At 39.1% G+C, this 23,266-nt stretch overlaps 2 protein-coding genes across 9 annotated transcripts in view; one reads left to right on the top strand and one right to left on the bottom strand.

Annotated features, from left to right (window-relative positions):
* Vps37a (VPS37A subunit of ESCRT-I) overlaps nucleotides 1–9,963 on the top strand; it is a 39,447-nt gene extending 29,484 nt beyond the window's left edge. For 2 of the 3 annotated variants that reach the window (XM_006973975.4, XM_076553496.1), the window contains exons 10-12: nucleotides 7,107–7,250; nucleotides 8,240–8,320; nucleotides 9,686–9,963. In XM_006973975.4, coding sequence (XP_006974037.1) covers nucleotides 7,107–7,250; nucleotides 8,240–8,320 — 225 coding nt within the window. In that variant the 3' untranslated portion in view covers nucleotides 9,686–9,963. The remainder of the gene's footprint in view (nucleotides 1–7,106; nucleotides 7,251–8,239; nucleotides 8,321–9,685) is intronic. The other variant, XM_015992826.3, reaches the window with a different exon arrangement.
* A 5,125-nt stretch (nucleotides 9,964–15,088) lies between these two features.
* Mtmr7 (myotubularin related protein 7) overlaps nucleotides 15,089–23,266 on the bottom strand; it is a 124,734-nt gene continuing 116,556 nt past the window's right edge. For all 6 annotated transcript variants that reach the window (XM_042262875.2, XM_076553494.1, XM_076553493.1 and 3 more), the window contains 4 exons: nucleotides 21,935–22,135; nucleotides 19,490–19,630; nucleotides 18,129–18,255; nucleotides 15,089–15,587 (listed from right to left, as the gene is read on the bottom strand). In XM_042262875.2, coding sequence (XP_042118809.2) covers nucleotides 15,225–15,587; nucleotides 18,129–18,255; nucleotides 19,490–19,630; nucleotides 21,935–22,135 — 832 coding nt within the window. In that variant the 3' untranslated portion in view covers nucleotides 15,089–15,224. The remainder of the gene's footprint in view (nucleotides 15,588–18,128; nucleotides 18,256–19,489; nucleotides 19,631–21,934; nucleotides 22,136–23,266) is intronic.

Raw genomic sequence — 23,266 nt, 5'->3', positions numbered from 1 at the left:
GATTCCTTGAGGTCATATGATAGGAAATATTAGAGTTGGGAGTTCAACTTAAGCCGTCTGTCCCCTCCCAGGAAATGTGAATGCCTGAAACACTCAGCCAACACACTGGAGTTTTCACAGCAGTCGACATCATTCTTTTATACTAGCTCTTACTAACTACAAATGCATAGTGTCGGAGTCCAGCTCCGACCTGTCCGAGGGTTCTTGGGGGATGCGAGAGGAATGAGGAAGTATTAAATATGTAGCCCTAAGTTTCTTCAGGCCTATCTGGCTTTGCAGTCCTGCAGGCACTTATAAAATAATCACTCAGAGGCTTTAATATTACTTGCAAATTATATGGCTTGTGGCTTAGGCTTCTCACTAGATAGCTCTTATAACTTAACCCACTACAAACTATTAATCTATGTATCACATGTCCCGTGACTTTACCTGTGTCCCATTACATGTTGTCCTTGGACGGCGCTTTGATATCCCTTGCTCTCCTTTCTCCTCTCATTATGTCTCTTGGAATCCTGCCTGGCTCCATCCTGCCCTGCCATAGGCCAATGCAGCTTTATTTATTAACCAATCAGAGTAACACATATTCATAGTGTACAGAACGACATCCCACAGCATAGATAGGAAGGCAGAAGGAGAAGATAAGAAAGACAGAGACACAGGAAAGCCTTGGAAGGGCCCTGGGTCAATACCCACTCGCTTCGTCCTTTATTCTAATGGGCTATTTATATTACTACCAAGGGTAGAGGCAGAAGATCCCCCTCCTGTCAAGATCAAAGGACACTGTACAGCCAAGTATAGACCCTTCAAAACACCTGGTAACCACACCCATGGCCAAATCATCCCATTATGCTACCCTGCTGGGTAAAGCAAGCTGTTTTTGAGTAAGGTCTTACTAGTGAGCCTCTGTGGGCCCCCACAGCGTAGTATTCTTTTAATTTAAATAACCACTAGAATGCACCAGTGACCATCACACTTAATCAGTGTATGTTAGAAACACCCTATCTATTGTCTGTCATTGTTTGGGAAGTACTCAACACTGTAGTAAGTCAAGGGAGGATGACTCACACTATGAAAGAACAAGTAAACAGTTATTACCAGAAAGTAAGCAGAATGTTAGAGAAATGAGAAAACTTTTCTCTTACATTTCCGCAATTAATGTTGCAGAATGAAGTATGGACAAACAGAAAAACCTCCATTTACAATAGAAGAACTGTAAAGTTTTTAGAACCCCCTGACATAAGTTAGGAAAACTGATAATTGACATAAAAGAATACTTCTATTCTCTAGTTAGAACAGCATAAAATATCAATGGACTGAAAGAGTATTTGATTTGATTCTTAATATGACTTAAAAATCTAATATTTCCAATCAGTCTCCCAAATATGTTTTTAAAATTTTTGACAGACTTTTTAAAAAAGTCTGAATGGATTAAAGTAATCAGGAAGGAGTTGAACAAAAAAAAGGAATGAGGAAAAACCTGCCTTCTTGTATATCACAATATACTATGTAACTTCATTTAAAATGATGTAGTAGTTTGGTAGGAAGATGAAAAATAGTTGTATGGAACAGGTTGCAGTTCAAAAATAGGTTCATGTATGTGAGTAATAACTGGAAAAACTTCAGGATTTAACAAATTATGTAATTGTTTATCGGTTTAGTGTCCAGTCAGAAATAGTCTTGATTCTTTATATCAACCCTCATAAAGGCCATATCATACAGTGTGTAGAAAGATACTACACATAGAGTTTCAGTAGAAAGTATAATAACCAGTTAATTCCTAGAAGTTTTTTAAAACGATTTTTATGTGAAAAGCCCAGTTTTCCAATTGGAAAAAGCAGATCATAGAGGAGAAAATGTTCACATTTAACACATTTAAATATGTAAATTTAAAATTTATATGTACTAAAATAAAATTGGAAAGTGAAGGTTTTTTTTTTTATATTAAAGAACATATGTATAACATGGACAACACAGATATTGCCAGTGGGTAGTAAAGAACAAATGAGAAACTAGGAAACCCAGCCAAGGAAAACCAAATGTCTCATAAGGAACTCTGCTTTTGAGCTAAGAAGTAGCACACTTACTGAGCCTTTGTAAAGATGCACTTGCAACCCCATCACCAACACAGTTTTGCTTTAACACCTTTTCTTACTCGTGACATATGTGTAAGAATTGTTTGAAGTGATCTCCCTCCCCCCAGATAGGGTTTCTCTGTGTAGCCATGGCTGTCATGGAGCTTGCTTTGTAGACTAGGCTGGTCTCGAACTCAGAGACCCACTTGTCTCTGCCTCCTGAGTCCTGGGATTAAAGGTGTGCATCACCACCTCCCGCCTTGAGATGATTTTTGAAATACTTAAAAATATAAAACAAAGAAACATTTCACTTCCTGAGTTCCTGGAAATGTGCTCAATAAAGATTCTCTAGTGATGGTGAATTCTCTGAAGCATGCTTAAAGTATGAAAATCAAATCAGTAGACTTCTGATTACCTGTCTCCATCTTAAGCAGTGTGTGTTCCAATGCCTGGCGCATAGTTGCTAACAAATATATATTTAATGAATACGTAATGGAAATATATTATTAAACTGTATTAAATTCTAGATTTTTTCTCAAACAAAACATGTCACACTTATAAAAATAGGTAACATGTGGGTGATAAGGAAATGTTATTTGTTGTATGTACCTGTAACAGTACCTCAATAATGTACCACCCACAACACTCTAGAATGGCTATTAAAAATAGTTTCAGTTTCTTCATTTAGGTCTATAATCCAATTAGAGTAAATTTTTCCCTAGACATTTCTTTTTCTTCTTTGGAGAACTCTGTTCAGGTCCCAGGCCAATTTATTGAATGGGTCGCTTGTTTGTTTTTGACGCTTTCATTTTTGAGCTCTTTATGTGAGAAGTACAGCTGGCAAAGATTTTTCTCTCATTATGTGGGCTTTCTCTTTACCCAGCTGATTGTTTCTTTAGCTATGCAGAAGCTTTTTAATTTTGTGTGCCTGGCAGTGGTGGCGCACGCCTTTAATACCAGCACTTGGGAGGCAGGCAGAGGCAGGCGAATCTCTGTGAGTTCGAGGCCAGCCTGGGCTACAGAGTGAGGTGCAAAGCTACGCAGAGAAACTCTGTCTCAGAAAAACAAAACAAAAAAAGAAAAGAAGCTTTTTAATTTTGTGATGTCCCACTTGTCAAGTTGTTGGCCTTAATTCTTGGGCAAATAGAGTCCTATTCAGAAAGTCCTTTCCTACACCGATTATGTGGGGCTCTGCCTATGTTTTCTTATGGCATCTTTAGTGTTTCAGGTTTCAGTTTTAGGTCATTGATCCATTTAGAGTCATTTTTAGTGCAAGGTGACAGTTATTGGTCTAATTTCATTCTTTTGCATGTGAGCATCCAGTTTTCCCCACACCGTTTGTTGAAGATGCTCTCCTTTCTCCAGCTTATTAGAGTGAGTGCTCCTTCTGTTTCATTCTTTGAATAAGGAAAGATTAGCAGTAGGTCTTCAAATGTCTCGTAGAATTCTGCTGGGAACCCATCTGACCCTGGACTTCTTTAGCTGGTAGGGTTTTTATTACTTTTTTTTTTTTTTTTTTTTTTTTTTTTTTTTTGTAGACTTCTTGGTTTAATTTTGGTGGTTTGTCTGAATCTAGAAATTCAGCCATTTGTTTTGTTCTAGCTTAATAGAGTACAGGTTTTTAAAAGTATTCCCTGATAATATTTTGAATTTCTTTGGTGTCTGTTACAATGTTTCCATATTCCCTGATGATTTTGTTAATTTGTGTCCTCTTTCTTTGTTGTATAGTGGGCCAAGGGCCTGTCAGTCTTGTTTATCTTCTCAGAGAATCAACTCTTACATTTGTTGATTCTTTGCATTGTTTTCTTTGTTTCCATTCATTGATTCGTGCTCTCATTTTTATTATTTCTTGCTATCATCTAGGTTTGGATTTGGTTTGGTCTTGGTTTTACAAAATTTTGAGTTATATCAAGTCATTTATTTGCACTCCTGATATTTTAGTGTGGGCTCTTAAAGCTGTAAATTTCTCTTGTAGGACAGCTTTCAATGTGTTTTGTTGTATTGTCTCTTCATTTTCATTGAGTTCCAAGAATTTTTTTTCTTTATTTATTTCTTCTTTGACCCATTCTTCATTCAGTAATGAGTTGTTTAATTTCTAGGGGTTTGTGTATATACTAGAGATTTATTTGCTGTCCATTTCAAGTTTTATAGCATTGTATTCAGATAAGATACAAAGAGTGATTTCAGTGTTTAGGATGAGGTTCACTGTAGATAAGCCTCCCTGTGCAGCTGAGTAGCACCCGTGTTCTCTGGTGGCCGGGTGATACATTCTGTAGCCGTCTCTTCAGTCCCATTTGATGAACGAGGTCAATTAAATCTTAGGTTTTTGTGTCTGTTTATTTATTTTTGTCCAGATGGCCTGTTTGTTTGGAGAAAGTGGAGTATTGAACCACCTATTAATAATAGATTAATTGCAATTTGTGTCTTTAAATCCAGGAGTACATTCTTAATGAAATTGCTGCTCCAAAGTTTTTTTTTGTCAGATGTTGGGATAGAGATGCCTGCTTGCTTCCTGATCCCATTTACCTGGAGTGGTTTTGTTTATCCTTTTACCCTGAGAACGTGCCTCTCTAAAGCTGAGGTGTGTTTCTCGTAGACAACAGGTAGATGGATTTTGTTTCCTGATCCACTCAATCAAAAAGCCTGTGTCTTTTAATTGTAGATGGTACCACCAACAATGGGCTGGGTCCTCCCCCATCAATTACTAATTAGGAAAATGCTCCATAGGTTTGCCTGTAGCCAAATCATATGGAAGCATTTCCTTAATCCAGGCTTCTTCCTCTTAGGTAACTCTAGCTTGTGTTAAGGTGACATAAAACTAGTCAGCACAGGTCCTGATATTCTGTCTTCTCCTTGATTCTAGTTTTAAGATGTTCCTTTGATTTTTCTAGTCATTGGATATTTTATTCCATTTGATTTCAGCTTTAATCTTCTTCAGTGTTTTTTCTTTTCTTTCTCTCTCTCTCTCTCTCTCTCTCTCTCTCTCTCTCTCTCTCTCTCTCTCTTTGTTTTGTTTTGTTTTTTGTTTTGTTTTGTTTTTCCAAGACAGGGTTTCTCAGTGTAGCTTTGTGCCTTTCCTGGAACTCGCTTTGTAGCCCAGGCTGGCCTCGAACTCACAGAGATCCACCTGCCTCTGCCTGCCTCCCAAGTGCTGGGATTAAAGGCATGGACAGGGCTGGACAGACTATGCCTGGACACTGGATGTGGGTCCTGGGCTAATCCTAGCAAGTTGTCAAGTATGTGGTGGTGGTGGTGGTGGCAGGGGGGTGTTAACATACAGACTAACCAGGCTAGAGCCTGGAAAAGCATGTAGGGGATCTGGCAGGGTGGAGAGGTAGAATGAGGGTTCATAGCAGGTCACTGGGGGGATGGTCTTGTTGGAAATCTAGAGGTGGGTTCAGGGGCAATGAGGTGTTCGAACTAGGGTACCAGATGTGGGACCTTGTCTTGATCTGGCTCCTGGGGAAGTGTGTGTGTCAATGTTTATGGATGGGAGATTCACCAGTTGGACTCTAGAGAAGGATGGGTGCTACTGTTTGTTTTGTTAATCCAAGTTTAGTAATACGTTTGTGGGGTTTTTAACCTTTGTTTGTTTGTTTATTTAAACAGGATCTTTACATACCCCCAGCTGTCCTGGAACTCATTATGTAGAATAGGCTACCCTCAAACTCACAGAGATCTGTCTGTCTGCCTTTGTCTCCCGATTGCTGAGATTAAAGGCATGTGCCACCACCCCTAAGAATTTTTAATATATGTATATTATATATATATGGGTGTTTTGCCTTCTTAAATGTCTGTGAGCCGTGAGCATGCAGTGCCAGAAGAGGCTAGAAGGAGGTCAGATCCTTTGAAACTGGAATTAATCCTCGTTAGCCACATTGTGGGTGCTGAGACTCACTCAGGTCTTCTAAAAGGATAGCAAATGCTCTTAACCACTGAGACATCTTTTTAATCCTCAAATAATAAGTTTTTAAATCAGTAAATATGAATGCTTCAACATCATTCCTTTTCAAGATCTCTTGGCTATTCAGAGTCTAGTGAGATGTTGTGTGAATCTTAGGATACTTTTTCTAATGAAAGGCTCTTGAAATTTATGAAACTGCATTGGTTGTGTAGATCTTTGGTTAGCACTGTCATCATAACAGTATTAAATCTTGTAAGCTGTGACCACTTAATTATCCTCAGGGTTTTTGTTTTGTGTGTGTGTGTGTGTGCACATTGTCTGCTTCTATAGTTATAGTAACTCCCTTCTCTGTCACATTTGGTTCTTTAGAAATGAGTTACTGTCTAGCCCTTGTACTCACTAGGATAGACAAGAACAGGAATACAAGGAAATGGAATCATTGGGTGATCTGAGTAGGTATTCTCACAATGATTTAATTCCAAATTATCCAGGATAGAATAATGGTTTATCAGTTTCTCGTTTAATAGCTTATAGCTCATGATTTGGTTTCTTTTGTGTTTAGTATCTATACTTGCTAATTTTATGTCAACTTGACACAAGCTATATTATATTTATCAGAGAGGAGAGATCCCCTATTGAGAAAATGCATCTGTAAGATTGGGCTGTACTCAAACCTGCAGTACACTTTCTTAATTACTGATTGATGGGAGAGGGCCCAGCCCATTGTGGGTGCTGGCTCTAATGGGCTGATGGTCCTGGGTGCCATGAGAAAGCAGGCTGAGCAAGCCATGAGAGCAAGCCAGCAAGCAGCACCCTTCCATGGCCTCTGCATCAGCTCCTGCCTCAAGGTTCCTGCCCTGCTTGAGTTCCTGTCCTGACTTTTTTCCAATGATAAATAGTGATGTGGAAGTATAAGTCAAATAAACATTTTCTTCTCAAATTTTTTCTTTTTTTTTTTTTCTGTCTTGGTGTTCCAGCACAGCAATAGAAACCCTAACTAAGGCAGTAGCCATCCAAATATCCAATGTGAATATTGCTTTCTATATCTCTGCCTCATTTTCCTTCTCCATAGTTTATCTGAGAATTAGACACTAATGCAGTGCTTGATTTTTTTGTTTGTTTGTTCACAGAGTTGTAGTGCAAGTGCCCTACAGGCAAGATTGAAAGTAGCTGCACATGAAGCTGAGGAAGAGTCCGATAATATTGCTGAAGATTTCTTGGAGGGAAAAACTGAAATAGATGATTTTCTCAGTAGCTTCAAGGAAAAGAGAACAGTATGTAATACTCTTCAGTTGAGGATGAGTGACAACATAATTTCAAATTTTTTAAGTATGTTCACGGGTAAAATAGTTAGCACATAACCAAGCTGGAATGTTGAGTATTGAGCGGACTCTGAAAAGCTTCTTTGGGGAAGGATAGTAGTCTGCTACTGTTGCTTTAAACCTGTTAGGAGTACACGACCAAGGAATTTAATGATAGTGTCTGTATCATTGTGTAGGAGCTGGTAAACCAGCTTAGTTTGATCAGCTTAACAGCTTTAATAGTCTCCTGAAAAACAGCCTGTTTTATAAGTTGCTTAAATACAGAATAACCTATAGAGGTTAAAAAAATAATAATAATAAAAATAGAACAGCTTCTATTCTGGTGTTTCCCTTGTATTCAAGGGAAAAAAATCTGCTTAATAATTTCATACTAGTTCATGTAGTCCTAAATATTTACCCACTATCTCTGAAACAATCATATTTGTTTGTCATTTATTAAGTTTTATGAAATGTTTGCGCATGGGGGGTGTTTTTGTGAGTGTATGCTTGTGTGTGTGTGTACCCTGTTAAAGCAGACAGGGCAAATTTTATTCAGTTACCTTTATTTTTCATGAGAGACAGTTGAAATTCAGAGATGGTTAGTAATTTGCCTGTGTTTACAATATTAGTAAGAATTTGGTTTCTGACCCATTCTATTCTGTATAGCTACATTGAAGTTTTTGTTTGTTAATCTCCCACGATTAACAAGAGCAGGGTTTAGTTCTGTGCTTTTAAAGCACAGGCATTTGAAATTAACATTAGGGAAGTTTGTGGTCAAAGATTGTTTTTAAACAAAGCTCAATGTTTTTCTGGATTCCTAAATTCTGAGGAATTATTAGCTACTTTAAATGTTAAAAACTTAAAGGAATGGTAACAAATTAAAATATTCTTATGTGGAATTCTGTCATAATGTAGGAAGTAGTTGGAAAAGTGATTGGTATTTTAAATGATTTGTCTTCTAGATTTGCCACTGTAGAAGAGCTAAAGAAGAGAAGCTTCACCAGGTGATTGCAATGCACAGCCAATTTCATGCTCCTCTATAGGTAAATGGCATTCCAGCTAGTGTAGTTCTTCACAGTGCCTGTTCACACTGTCATTACAGTTATTGTATGGTACAAAGTGCTGATATTGAACACACCGCTGTGTAAGGGAGCCTACAGCCAGTAGAAACCTTTCAGTAGTTTCTCAGTGTGGCCGAGTCCTAAGGAAAGTTTGCACTTCCCCCTAAGGTTAGCTTACCTGTCATGTTCCTCTTTCTGCCACCATCTTCTCATCCATGCTCTTGGAGCCCTCAAGTTCTTTTCTTTCTCCTGTTTGTTATAGGAATGTTTTGTTTACAAGAGAAAATCCTGCCCTGTATTAGTTCTATTGGTGTGATAAAATACCATGGCCAAGACAAGTTTTAGAGGGAAAGAGTTTATTTGTGTTTATGGTTCCTAAGGGAGAAGCCATAACGATGGGGGAGGCATAGCATTAGACAAGCTGGAGCAGGGAGCTGAGAGTTCACATCTTCAACCACAACACGAAGCAGCAAATTTTTAGTACAGGGAAACTACCAACTCTCAAAGCCCACCCATAGTGATATATTAGCAAGGCTGCACCACCTCCTGAAACAGCTCCAAGTGTTCAGATACCCAAGCCTATGGAGGACATTTCTCATTCAAACCACCACATATCCCAGCAACCTTAAATACAAGGTTGTTGTTGAAGGAAAATACCAAGATACTTTACAGAGCCCAGGAAGAAGGTACAGCCCAGTTACTGAGAGGGGAAACACTGGAAGCCACTCAGGAACCAAGACAGCTCTTCTCAGGCTGGCCGTTCCCACTGCTGAGTCTGACTGATGTGTTTGGATTGCTGGGATCAGACCTGCGGCTTTCCATGTGCTCAGCAAGCACTTGAGAACTGACCTACATCACCAGCACTTCTTTCTTAGTAACCCATCAACCATTACTGCTCACAGCAGCTGGTGCAGAGTTCTTAGAGTCTCGAGTTATGTACAAATCTCTAGCAGAAATGGGTGAATTACCTTACCCTAGCCTAATCAGCATGGCTAGAGATTGTGGTTTTGCACCCAGCCGTCTGGGCTGAAGGAATAGATGTTAAGGAGGCATGTGGGATATTCTTTGAAAAAGTGATAGGCATTTGTCATCTTTAGTTTAAATTGCATTACTGCCAACTCTCTATTACTTTGAATCTTACTTTCTAAATTGAGCTCATTTTATACTTTTTGTGTTCACCCCCATCTCAAGAAATAGAAATAAATTATTATATAGGAACATACTGAAATATTTTCCTTACCCAATTCCCTCCCAGGCGAGTTACAGTAAATATAAATAAGAAAACAGTATAAAGGAATGAGAGTTTATCATCTTAAATCTTAAGTTGAAATTTTTTTTTCATTTCAGATTTTCCTGAAAACATGAATCAAGAAAGAAATGGGACACAAAACTAAGCACATTGTTTTATATTTGTGACTTATGAATTGGCATTTCATGACCATGGCTGAAATCCAGATGCACTCTATAGATTGTATACACGACTGAGACATTTTGTATAGATTAGAATGATTGCTATATTTGTTTTGAGCAATTTTTCTGCACTATTTGCACTAAAAATGTTTATTGTTGACAAATCCTGTATTTAAGTTCCTCTGCTATTCCTGATTAAACATCTATGCATGTAATTCTAGCTAGTTTTTAATATTTTATAAAACTACTGATTAACATTTGTAGTTTTAACTTGAAGCTGCCTCATTTCTTTATCAAGAATAGTTATAACTTAGATTCTTTTCCTGTCAGCCTTGGAAAAGACCACACACACACACACACACACACACACACACACACACACACACACACACACACACACACACACACACACACACACCTTCTTTCTTTCTAGATGATAAAACTGTCCAAGGCAGTTGGTTTCAGATATTCAGTGTCAGGAGACCCCAGTCCTGCCAGTGTTCCATCTCAAGAAAGCAACCTGTAATATCTGCAGTAAATGCGAGTGGAGAGGCTGCTATCTTACAGTTTGATTTTCAAACTCAAGATGCATTTAGGGAGCTATACTGGTTAATATGCTGGTTTTGTTTTGTTTTGGAACAGGGTCTCACTGTGTAGCCCAGGCTGACCTCAAAATTGTGACCCTCTCACATGAGTATTGGGATTACAGGCAGGTGCCACTAACCTGGTAAATAGTTTTACTTAAAAACTGCCTTTTCACTTAAACCAGTCCCATATGGACTTTCATGCTAATTAAAAAATAACTGTTTATGGGTTTTTAGTTAAATATATTTTTTATATTCCAAATGTTTAAAATGTCCTTTTGTTAAAAGATGATAAATCTAGACCTAAAAAGTCAGTGAAATTTTAATACTTACTCTAACTTAATCTTTTCATAAAATTAATTTTTCCTAAGAAAAGCTTTGTAACAAGTAATATTCAGTCTTTCTTTTTAATGAATTTGATTTTCTAATTTGTACTTGCATTCAGCAGTTTGTTTCTGTCTTGTTTCACAGAATGAACCTATTAAAGTACATAAAGGAGAAATGAATAACTACATATCTGAGGTTTAGTAAGTTAGTATCTAAATCACTAAATACCTAACTCTGATTTGTTCAATTTTCATTCCAAAGCCTGCATACATTACAGATTGTCTTGTCTTCATTCTCCTTAATCTACATGACTTTGGTAATAACATTTTAGGAAAAACACAAATATTTTCTTATTGGAAAATATTTCATGTTTGTTGAAGGCATATTCACTTGGACTATAGCAATCCAATGTGGCTGTACACCGTTATAACTGCCTGTCTTCCTGCCACTATTGCTAAGGGCATGCTATTTAATCCTCAGAATGGCCAGATGAAGGGTAAACTTGTTATTCCTGATAAGGATGTGTAGGTGAGATAACTGATAAGAGTGTTTATCAATTTTGTGACCAACTTGGGGGCATTCAGAGATGTCTCCTTACTGCACTGGTGTTGGAGTGGAACATCGCCAACTACATTCACTGTAGTTGGTAGAGAATTTATCAGTCTCAGGCTAATTGCTTTTAAAAACCAGGCAGATCCTAGAACAAGACAGCAGACTGCACACCTTCTAGAAGGTTGATTCATGTAGTCTGTCTTAATAAGCATCTACTAAGCACCTCCAGCTCTGCAGAAAGGCTACCCAGAGGAGCCCAGTGTGGTCTCTGGTGTCTGTGCTTTTCCTGCCATTTCACATGCTGCACACACAGCACTGTTCACCAGAACACGTTGTTTATACAGCCACGATAGTAATCCAGAGGGGTGTTTCTGTATGCTTGTATTATCCAAGTTTCATTGTCTGTCAGCTAAGGAAGCAGAATTTATCCTTCAAAATTCAGAGACCCTCTTTAGAATCCAAACATTAGACAGACCTTGACCAGTTAGTTACCTGCTTTTAACAAAGTTGACACACTTGTTCAGATGGCCATATTTCTTCTTTGTATAAGTTGGCTACAGATATGAATACCAAAGAAGATGTAATGACTACTTTATAATAAAGAAGGCCTAGGATTAGACTACCTCCAATACAATTTGTTATGATAGTACCAAGTCAATGAAATAATAGTAAAGGCATCTATTTCAGTGTTGGGTGAAAATTTCAGAATAAATTAACATTAGGGAAATAATGTCAGAATACAGAACAGAGGTTGTTTGACTACAGTTTACATATTGAAAGACAGATAAGATTGTGTTGAACTAGTTTTTTGTTTGTTTGTTTGTTTAAGGCAAACAAAGTTTGTTTAAGTCTCTGAGACTACCCTCTTAACTTGCTGTGTAGCTGAAGATGACCATGACACTCTGATCTTCCACCCCCCCCACCCCCCCCCCCCCACCCCCGGAGTACTAGAATCATAAGCAGGTATCAGCAAGCCCAGTTTATGTGGTGTTTAGGATTGAACTCAGGGCTTCAAGCATATGCGGCAGGCACTCTCCCAGCTGAGTTCTCTTCAAGAATGAAAATTTGTACTGGCTAAGGGGCTCAGTGCTAACCGCTTTGTCATGCAAGCATGAAGACCCGGGTTCAGATCCTGTATAAAAACCTGGTGCATGGTAGAATAGTCTGTGATTCTGTTTCTTCTACACAAGAGAGGAGGCTGAGAATCATTCCAGAAGCTTTGCAGACCAGTTTGTATGGTGGACAGAATAGTGGCAAACGGGACCTTGCCGCACACAGGGTGGAAGGGAAGGACAGATACTTGCTCTGTTCTCACTTCAGCACTGGAGCAGAGTTGTACTCACATGTGTGCACACACATGTGCAAATTTAATTTTAAAAAATTCTTTGAAGGTTAGTTTATTTTCCTTATTTTTAATTTAAGTTTGTCAATTGACTTGTTCAAACATGATCAAATTTTTTTCCTTTTTTATATGCAGTTTAGTATTACTAAAAGTAACAAGTCATTTGACTTGTAACGATTACTGGTTGGGAAGTACTGTGTCTTGAATCAATTATATACTGAAGTATTCCCTGAAGTGTTACCTTAAATAATAAAATGCTTCATGACTGAAGCTTGATTTAGAATGAACATGTAGTACTAGAGGTTTTAGTCTTGTTGAATTGACCATGGGTTGTCCAGGCTCACTGGAAAGAGAGGCAATAAATTTGTATGTAATTTCAGTGCTAGGTTAACTTGTACAAAAGACTTGGTGAACACATGCTTACATTATGTTTTGTAAAAGGATGAGGGGAACAAAAAGTGTGTAGCTCTGATGTTGAAGCTGCCACGTTAAAAAGTTAAAATTTAAAATATATATAGTATTTGTTTTTCCAAATATATTATCCAGTTTGACACAGATGCTGGCTTTTCTTTTTTCCTTTCTTCCCTCCTTTCTTTCTGTCTTTTTTTTTATAGATTGTCTTCTATAAGAAATTAGGCAACAGTGTTTCTTAAAAATGGGAAGAAAGCCAGGCATGATGACACACACCTTTAATTTCAGTACGTAAGAGGCAAAGGCAGAAAGATCCCTGAGTTTGAGGGTAGCCAGAACTACATAGTCAGATGCTGCCCCCCCCCCAAGAAAAAAGAAAGAAAGTCACGTTATAAAGCTGTAAAAGCCAGTCTCACTATATCCCATGTGTTTATTAGACATTAGACTATTAGCTAAGACTACAAAAAATGACTAAATATTCCTTATACTTAATTGGGGAATTTCTCAACAGAAAATACTCAGATTTAACATCTAAAAGAATTATACTTGCTTTATTTTTATATTCACAATATTTTTATATTACAGGCCTTTAGTATATTAAAGTCATCTTTAAATGTGAACACTATTATACTGTATTACATTATGTGTATAACCCACACTAGAAGTTTTCGAAGTCTCTTGTCCTTTCTTAATGTATTTCTATTTCCACAAAATTGAATACATTATCTGATAGAAATTTTCACATTTTAAAATACTGTTATAAAAACTAAGATTAAATTTATCTTTTTATTAGAATGTATTAATATTGTAGAATCATACAATAAGAACATTTCAGTGTGTTCAAACACAGCAACATTTCTCCATGAAGAGTCTTCAGATCAAAAGTTCAATTCAGATCTTGTTTTTAAGCATAAGATAGGAATGATGCTGCTCTGAATGTGCATTTTAACAGAAACTTCAGAAATGGCATTCATCAGTCTTACCATGGGATATTGCTAATGTTACTGAAAACATTAATTCGTTAGATAATTTGTACAGTGAAAAGCACTATAACCTTTACTCCCCGTGTCTAATGGACGTGATGTAGGGGTTTGAAGAAGGACCCCAAAGGCTTATATGTGAACACTTGGTTCCCAGTTGGTGGAACTGTTTAGGAAGGATTAGGAGGTGTGGCTTTGTTGGAGGGGGTATATACCATCACTGGGAGCCGGCTTTAAATTTCAAAAAGCCCACAGCATTCCCGTTAGCTCTCACTGCCTCTGGGTTGTGTGTGAAGATGTGAGCTGTCAGTCACTGCGCCAGCCCCTTGCCTGCTGCTGTGCTGCTCTGCCATGGCAGTCGTGGACTCTGACCCCTGACACTGTCAGCCCAGATAAACTCGTTCTTCCAGTGGCCTTGGCTGTGGTGTCTCATCACAAGAGAAAAGTAACTAAGACACAGAATCCCTAGTTCTTCACTCGAGTTTTTCCTTGCTGATGTATTATTACAGGTTGGTGGTGGCTCACAGTTTTGGTAAGTGTAGTCTCTGAAATAGTAATAAAAGGTTGCTAAAAGCTGATATCTGGACTCATATTTGAGATAAAGTGAATGAGGCTTCTGCTTTATTAGATACTACATCCATGTTAAGGTAAACTTACATTTTAGCATTTTTCTGTGATGAAGAAAAGCAGAAGATACTCCAGAGGGGGGAAATATAATTTAAAATATAATCTAATGAGAAGTTAAAATGATTATCCTACCTGAAAGATTAGTTTCAAAGCTATTTAGGAATATATTTATTAACAAAAAAGATTACTTTCAATACTCATTTTTAAAAATATTGGTAAAGGCAGAAGAAGGAAATGTCAAATGTTTCAGTAAACAAACTGTATTTGGAAGGGAAATGAAATTCTAAGCCGTTAACATGTGGAGGGAAGGAGAGGGGGGCTTTCTAAGTGGAGCCACCTGTGTCAGGGAAGACGTGTATGGACCACATGTCTGGACCACCTCGGGGGACGATGGTTTGCTTCTTCCTAGTGAACATCACTTTCACAGCCCAGCATGAGCCTCGGGAATGCTGAACAGTCTTCATTACGAGTTGATAAAAGAACCGTCTATTGAGAGACTGTATTTTTTCTTTTTTCATTTTCATTTTCATAGCTGTATTTTATGGTTCTGGATGGAACGTGCCATTTCTCAAGATATTTTTATTATGAATTGCACTGTCCCCTTAATTTGGAAGTGGTTCTGTGTCTTTTACTTTGGAACTCCAAAGGGAACTTCAAGCAGTGAGAAACACAGCTTCGTCCGAGTCCCGATCCTTGCCACTGTCCTCGCTAGGCGCATGCTCACCACCACTTGGAGATCGGCAGCTCAAATCCTCCACCCCAGACTCTTGATCGCTATTCACTGACAGATCGGGATCTGAGCTTTTCAAATTGTCCTGGGTTAGAATCAGAGCAGAATCTTCGTCACCCTGGGAAGGGCTTCTGGATGGGAAGGACTTCATGTTCCCGCTGTAATCCTGAGGAGTGTTGGCTGTGCTGTTGTCTGAGGTAGAAAATCCTGAGGGTTTGCTGGGCTCACTCTGCTTACTCTTCACTTTGGTGCCATTGAAGTGGACTTTCTGAATTTTTTCCAGCCTCTAAAAATAAATAACAACTTTGAGGAAAGTCATAAACAATTTATTCTTATATATGCATGCCTTATTAGTCACTGCTTCCCAGTAGAGGATAATGTTAAGAGGTGATGAACGTGAACAAAACTGAGAAGCTTGCTCTCTTCACCTCTAATGTAAAGTTGGTACTTCCTTGACAGATTCTCTATAATGGGAACAAAGCAATGTGGTTGGAAGTACCTAGAATTAAGTGGTTCCTTGTTATGTCTATACAATTTGTCATCGTTATTTTCATCCTGTTAACTGTAAATGTGTGGGTTTTTTTTATTTTTAAAACATGCATGTGGATGTTTGTTTGTATGTGTGTGTGTGCACCATGTGTGTGCCTGGTATCTGTGGAAGTCAAAAGAGGCTGCTGGTTCCCTTGTAGTTCCAGACAACTGTAGCTGCCATTTGAGTGCTAGGAATTCATAGGAACCTGGGTCCTATGACTCCAGACACAGCCATAGGACACCTGGAGTACGGTATAACACAGGCAGAGTTCTTGTAGTCATTTCAGGGAGGTAAGCCGGGTTCAGGGGAAGGGCAGAGGAAGCACTGTCACAAGACTACAAGACTGGAAGAGCAGAGCTTGGATCCTGCAGTGGCCAGAAAGCCACAAAGGCAGCTAGCAGAAAATGCTATAGTTAAATAGAGAGCATTTAACTAGAGCTAAAAGGAATTAGCACATTATGAGGAAATCTCAAATGCTAAGCAAAGAAACTTTAGCTATTATAAGAAATAAATCAGCATTTTAAGATTAAAGTAATTTTGATTCTACATACTTTATTTCTACATTTGACAATTTTTTCAAACAAAAGAGTGCTACAATAAGTAGGATCCTAAGATTAAGAAAGCTGGATGCCTTTATGAAAAATAAATTGGCCAAATAAGAGGGGACTTTGGAAAAAGGTCTAAGATGCCTCTATAAACTTAATCTGTGGCTCATTTTAGTTCTCTGATTTTATTCTTTAGTCTAGATCTCAGCTCATACCCAACTCCAGTCATCTAAACATGTGGATTTCTAGGCTTGGCATTCAGGCATCAGACTCCTTAGAAAGTAGTATCCTGCTGTATAATGAAGAGCTTCTTATCCAGTAATGTACAACGATGCGGAACAGAGCTCTTCATTGTCAGATGCTCCTTTGACAATGCCTCAGTTATACTAGAATAACTGTTGCCTAAAGTCCAACACGGGAATATGTTTAATACCCTAAACTTATGGCCTGAAAGGGAATTTATTCTAGTGTATTATGAAGGAAACAAGGGTCAACCATGTCTAAAACAATTCGATTGTTGGCATCCTTGCATTGTAAAGCTCCATTTGCCTCGGCCATAATTCATAAGTGGGGATCTGCAGATGAGTTTCTTGTCACACAAATTCAGTTTAAATCTGCCAACTTTATCTAGGTCATTATCAATCTGAGAGGAGTTCTTGTCCTTTCCAGTACCATCATTGCATTCAGCCCTCATCATAATGCTTATATTATATACTACATATTACTGTTTAAAAGTCTCATTGTATTTAAAAATTTTAAAGCATTTTATATGTATGTGTGTACCTGAATGTATATGTGTGCATCACACGCATCCAATGCCTATGGAGATTAGAAGCATCAGATCCCCTAAACTGTGGTTACCTATGGTTGTGAACCACCGCTGGGTGTTGAGAACCAAACCCCATCCTCTGAGAGGAGTACTACTCTTTTTTTTTTTTTTTTTTTTTTTTGGTTTTTCGAGACAGGGTTTCTCAGTGTAGCTTTGCGCCTTTCCTGGAACTCACTTGGTAGCCCAGGCTGGCCTCGAACTCACAGAGATCCACCTGGCTCTGCCTCCTGAGTGCTGGGATTAAAGGTGTGCGCCACCAGCCACCACTGCCCGGCAAGGAGTACTACTCTTAACCACCAAGCCACCTCCAGCCCCATCTCATTCTATTTAAAACACTGATTCTCACTTGGAAATGTAGGTTCCAAACAATAGGAATTTATTGCTAATTCTTGAGCAGATGAATGGTAGAGTTTTAAGATGAGTGAGGTAGAATGAATAGTATTCACTGATTAAGACATGCAAATAGGAAGCGCGCGTGTGCACGCGTGTGCGTGCGCGCGCGCGCGCACACACACACACACACACACACACACAACGTCTGTCCAATAATGGAAATTACACATGCACAACTTATACCACTATAGTCAATCTCAGCTATTTACATTTAAGTACAGTATCAAATGAAATTCTTAAAAGTTGAGCAACAGGCTTTTAGTTCAGTTCAATATATCCAATTTTGCTTTTTCACATTTTCATGTCCCCCTACCTTTTTACAGAAAACTTAAGTACTCTCATATAACAATGATGGGAAAAATAAAATGTATTGAGCAGGTTTTGGTTTGGGCTTCATTTATCTGAGTGTTCAACAAAATGAGACCATTTTGTCTTATCCACTGAGTAAAAAATTGCAGACCTTGAAGGTCTTCCTCCAGTTAGTGCTCAACAGGCACAGAAAAAATTATAGGCAATAATAAGACTCACCCCTTCCAGGGCCTCCAGTTCTTCCTCCAGCTGCTGGGACTCCTCCTTCACGGCCATGAGGTAATCTGTAACAGACTGTCGAGGCTGCATCCCCTTTTCAAAGCGGTTATACATCCCACTCCAAAACCTGGGAAGGAAGGATACCACATATCCCAGTCTGAAAGCTCACAATCTCAAGTCTTCAGTGTCACAGCCCAATGATATTAATAACCAACAGCAACTACTAAAGGTGGTAGTTATCATTGAAACTTTGAGAATTTGTGATTATATTTAGAATTTCTGCTGCAAAGGAAAGCTGGCTTTTAAACTTAGAATAGCTTTCACTCTATTACAACCACCAGAAACTGACATTTGCATTTTCAATAAATCTATCGAAGGCAGTCAAGCATTCTAGAATGCAAATGCAACCGATGTCATCCTGGGGACACCTGGGCCATAAAGAAGTGTCTCGAGAGAGAGGGCTCTCGTCTGTCTGCAGCACAGAGAACAGGGTCTGGGCCTCAGTAAAATATTCTCTTCAGTACCAGTTACGAGCTATTAATAAGCTGCAGCACAGATAACTGCAGCATGTCTTGATTAGTTTTAAAAGTTGCTATTCTGCACAAACCATGCAGGCATTTCTGGTACAGAATTAATATTCTGCTAAGTTGTCAGAAGTAATACCAAGGTAACTAGGACTGAAACCATCTTTAGGAATAGAACCCTATGCAGTGTGTAAAACTGTTTTCTGGCCTGATGTGAATCATTTTGCCATGAAAAAAGACTGAGGTGAATGCAAAGGACAGCACGCGGCACACATTTAGCGTATCATAACTAGAACCTGTAAAGGCCCCTTGCTCTCCTTCCCCCACCCCAATACCATCTTCAAATCAGCGGTTTCCACAGGCAATTATTTCCACCCAACTTGTGCTTCCAGGTCTACTTCACAGGACTTGAGTGTTCTCTCTCTCTCTCTCTCTCTCTCTCTCTCTCTCTCTCTCTCTCTCTCTCTCACTTCAAACAATTGCCATGGTATGAACTTGTATTTTAAAGTCCTTATTATAAAGCATCAATTTCCATGGGAACTTCACATGTAAAGTAGTGGAGAGAAAGAGCATTGCCAGAAACAGCACCATCAGATGGCCGGTTATCTTCTCGGGTGGGTGTGATGTTCACCATCAGATGGCCGGTTATCTTCTCGGGTGGGTGTGATGTCCACCATCAGATGGCCGGTTATCTTCTCGGGTGGGTGTGATGTCCACCATCAGATGGCCAGTTATCTTTGGTGGGCTTTATGTCCGGCAAAGCCTTTAAGCTGATGTTTCACACTTTTGCCCCTGAATGTGAAGTCATGATCTGCATGTTCCTAAAGACCGACTTACTTATATGTGAAGTTGCATGGAGCTGTAGGCAGATGAAGGCTCCCCTGGGTCTGACTATGGTCAGCTCTAAACAGAGGATTGAGGTAGTCAGCCCGATTCTTCCACAGGTGTGACCACAAAGAGTAAGTTCTTTCTTGAATCCTGTTATTTAAAAAAAAAAAAAAAAAAAAAAAAAAAAAAAAAAAAAGGCAAGAAGTTACTCATCTTGGTTCTTCTAAATAACAAGTAGTTTATATTCAAGCTGGAAAAGAACTAGTAATTGTTATCTTAGGTGTTCTTAATATATAGCAGTGGTATTACCATCTGCCAGTAGCTTCTTGGCATGGTACAAAAATGTTAAGATAGTCTCCACTACTGTCTGTACTAGCCTTGACAAAATGTTTACTTATTTTGAGTATTTAAAGAAACATTGAGGTGTGGGAGGAGGGTTGGAGAGATGGCTCAGTGGTTAAGAGCACTGACTGTTCTTCCAGCACCCACATGACAGCTCACAACTGTCTGTAACTCCAGTTCCAGGGCACCTGACACCCTCACACAGACATACAGGCAGACAAAACACTAATGCACAAACCATAAAAATAAATTACAAAAAACCCAAACATGTTATATAGTTCTTTCAGGTTCTTCTCCTCAAACAGTTACTGGATATTTAACTTTCCAAGCCCTATGCTAAATGCTTCATTTTCCTTTCATTTAATCCACAGTTCCTATATATGTCCCATTTTCTGGATGAAGAGACCAATGAATAGAGTAGTCTCCCCAAATCCCATACCTAGTTAGTAGAAAAGCCAGTATTGAAAGCCAAGCAGATACCATTAGACCACAAACTATCAAGAAAAACAAGTGAGACTAAAGGATGTGTTCTGCTATGTGCACGTTCTTACGTATCCTGTGGTTGCAGACAGAGGCCAGCATTCACCCTCAGTCCTTCAGGAACTGTCAACCCTCCCCCCCTTTTCTAGTCTCACTATATGGGGGGAGGGAGGAGGTTGTGTGTATGTCTGCATGTGTGGGAGCAGATGTCAAAATCATCCTTAACTGTTCTACCTTACTCATTGGGGCAGGCCCTCTCATTCATGTCTCACTAGACAGCTGTTCTAGCGTTCCCTCATCGGCCTTCACTTGCTTGTGAGCCCAAACACGAGTACTTACATTTGTAGGTAAACATAAACCACTGAGCCATCTTCCAAATCCCACTTGTTTTTTTGAGTAAGGTTCTCTCACTGATCGCAGAGATCTACAAGGATCTGCCAGTCTCTACTTCCCCAGCACTGGTATTATAAGCACACCACCAGGATGGAGAGAGACGGCTCAGCAGCAGTCCTTTCAGGACCCAGGTCTGGTTCCTAGCACCCATATGGTGGCTTACAACCAACCAGGGGATCTCGCACCCTCTCAAGACACATTCTTACATTCAAGCAAAACATACACCTAAAATAAAAATAATTTTTAAAGTATACCATTACACCCAATGGGTTTTTGTTTGTTTTTAAATGTGAGTTCTGGGGATGGAGTGTAGGTCCCCCATGCTTGCACAGGAACCACTCTGTCAACAAGCAACAGTCTTTGTTTATCAGAAACCATACTTTAAGTTCTATGAAGAGAACAAATCAGCATCCACTAGAAAAAGTAACTACTCCACTCCAGATGGCACAAACCTACTGAAATCTACTTTACTTGAGCTGACCTTTTCCCACAATTCAACTGGATGCCATACACAACAGAGCTAAAATCATTTTATGCTATTAGTACCTCAGAAAGTTCTTCCATTTGTATTTCTTAAACCACCTTAAGTTTTCAATGGTATTTAAAATTCTACATTTTAGAATTACAAGTCTTGACTAATGCAACACAGCTTTAATCAAACCTGGATGGAGTTATTCTCAAGTGTGATGGCACTCAGGTGCAAAGATCCTGAGTTCCAGGATAGCTTGGGCTGTACTGTGACACTCCATCTCAAAAAAGGAAAAGGGGGGAAAAAGCCAAAGGAAAGGGCAAAAAGGCATTACATAGGATCTACCTGGATGAAAGTATCTTTATGATGAAACTCATCAACTGCTATGTGCAATGAATATATACCCCCCAAAACTAAAAATCTAATGGCTTCAGTTTCAAAGATTCTTTTCCAGTTAATTTGAAGTTTTTATTGTGTCTATCAAATATGACTGACATTTTTTAAAGCAAACATACATTTCTTTAACTCCAGAAGTTTCCTTTAAATATTTGTGCCAAGTCTTCCGATCCTGACTCAGGCAGAATTACAGGGAAAAGTGATTCTGTATTCCTGTCAGTTGATAACATTTAAACCATTTATGAAACGATGTCAGGAATGGGAAAAGAACATAGAATAGTTCTGTAACTCAATTAAGTAGTTTTCAAAATTATGAAACTCTCTATGAAGCCCTCAGTTGCCAAACTCATTGAAAATTGACCACCAAAACTTACTTGAGTTCTTGCCTCTCCTTCTGGCTATTACAAAGGAAGTTTCCAAACTGACAGGAATAAACATGATGCTGAATGTGAATCAGAAACCTCTCGTTGAACTCAAAGGCGCAAGGGAACTGCTCCGTTAACTGCCAGACGCACTCAATGAACTGGTCGATGACTGGAGAGATTTCTTTCGGGTCACCATCTAAATTGCCATATCTATAAAACCAAGAGGTGTTTTTTGTTTTTTGTTGTTTTTTTTTTATTAGAAATCTACGAATGCAAAGACAATCATAAAAGCAACCTTAATTCCTAACTACATCTTACAAACAGGATGAAGTAGAAGAATAAATTTTAAAATTCCAATTGAAAGATAAACTTTGTAATGGAAGTCTGGATAGAGAACAGAATATGTGTGACAGAAAACTTTCCATGGACAAAGGATATTTTTTAATTCAAACTTCGCTTTTGAAGTTGGTTAATACATTTTGTTAGGTTAATAATACAGAAGCAGTTTTTAGCAACTTCTGGGTTCTTTCCATTTGCCTTATTAGCTGTACAGACCATTTCTATACCCGAGTTGCAGCTGACCACAGATTCCACACGGCAGTGCTCCCAATCACAGTCCTCAATGAGGAGTGCCAGTGCTTTACACTCGTTTGTGATTTTTAGAAATAACCCTGAGTCTCATGCCCAGCCCTGCAGCAGCCTGCTAAAGGTACCTCTTCCCCCACCCTACTCCCATTCCCTGAGGACTTAGCTGAACCCTGCTGTGGAACCCAGCTTTCCAACCTCTCAGTCCTCCCTTCTAGACAATTTCCATTCCTTTGTGTCACCCCTGATGCCTGGAAGCACTCTCTACCTGAGAAGGCCCCCATCCCCCATCCCTACCCCTGCCAAACAGCTACACCAGACCTGGACTTAGATAGTTCCTATCCTTCATTACAACAACCTACTCCATTCCTTGGGAATTCCGCCAAACCTTGATGGGGACTCTGTCTTCCCTCCTCCTTTGTGTCAGCCCCCAATACCCAGAAACATTCTCTCCCTGGGACCCCCAGTGGCCACACCTGTCAAGGGTCTCTGGTAAGTAATTCACACTTCTGTTGTCCATGAGGACCTCCTCCCCCTCCAACAACCTGCTTACAGGTCCCCCACCTCCCACCTCAACCCCATTCACTGGAGACTCCAACTCCTGGTTCTCACCCGGGCTACCCCAGCCCTTTTATTCCTGTCTCTCCAGATTATTTGTCTTACTGCAACCTACTTGCAAGATCTGCTCTTTCGGCCACACCTACACCTCTCTGTGGAGCCCTCTTCTAGGTGTGAAGAGGATCCCCTTAGCTCAGC

Source organism: Peromyscus maniculatus, chromosome 17, assembly GCF_049852395.1.
Source record: "Peromyscus maniculatus bairdii isolate BWxNUB_F1_BW_parent chromosome 17, HU_Pman_BW_mat_3.1, whole genome shotgun sequence".
In the NCBI taxonomy this organism is placed as follows: Eukaryota; Metazoa; Chordata; class Mammalia; order Rodentia; family Cricetidae; genus Peromyscus; species Peromyscus maniculatus.
This window is presented reverse-complemented; position numbering and strand designations above follow the sequence as displayed.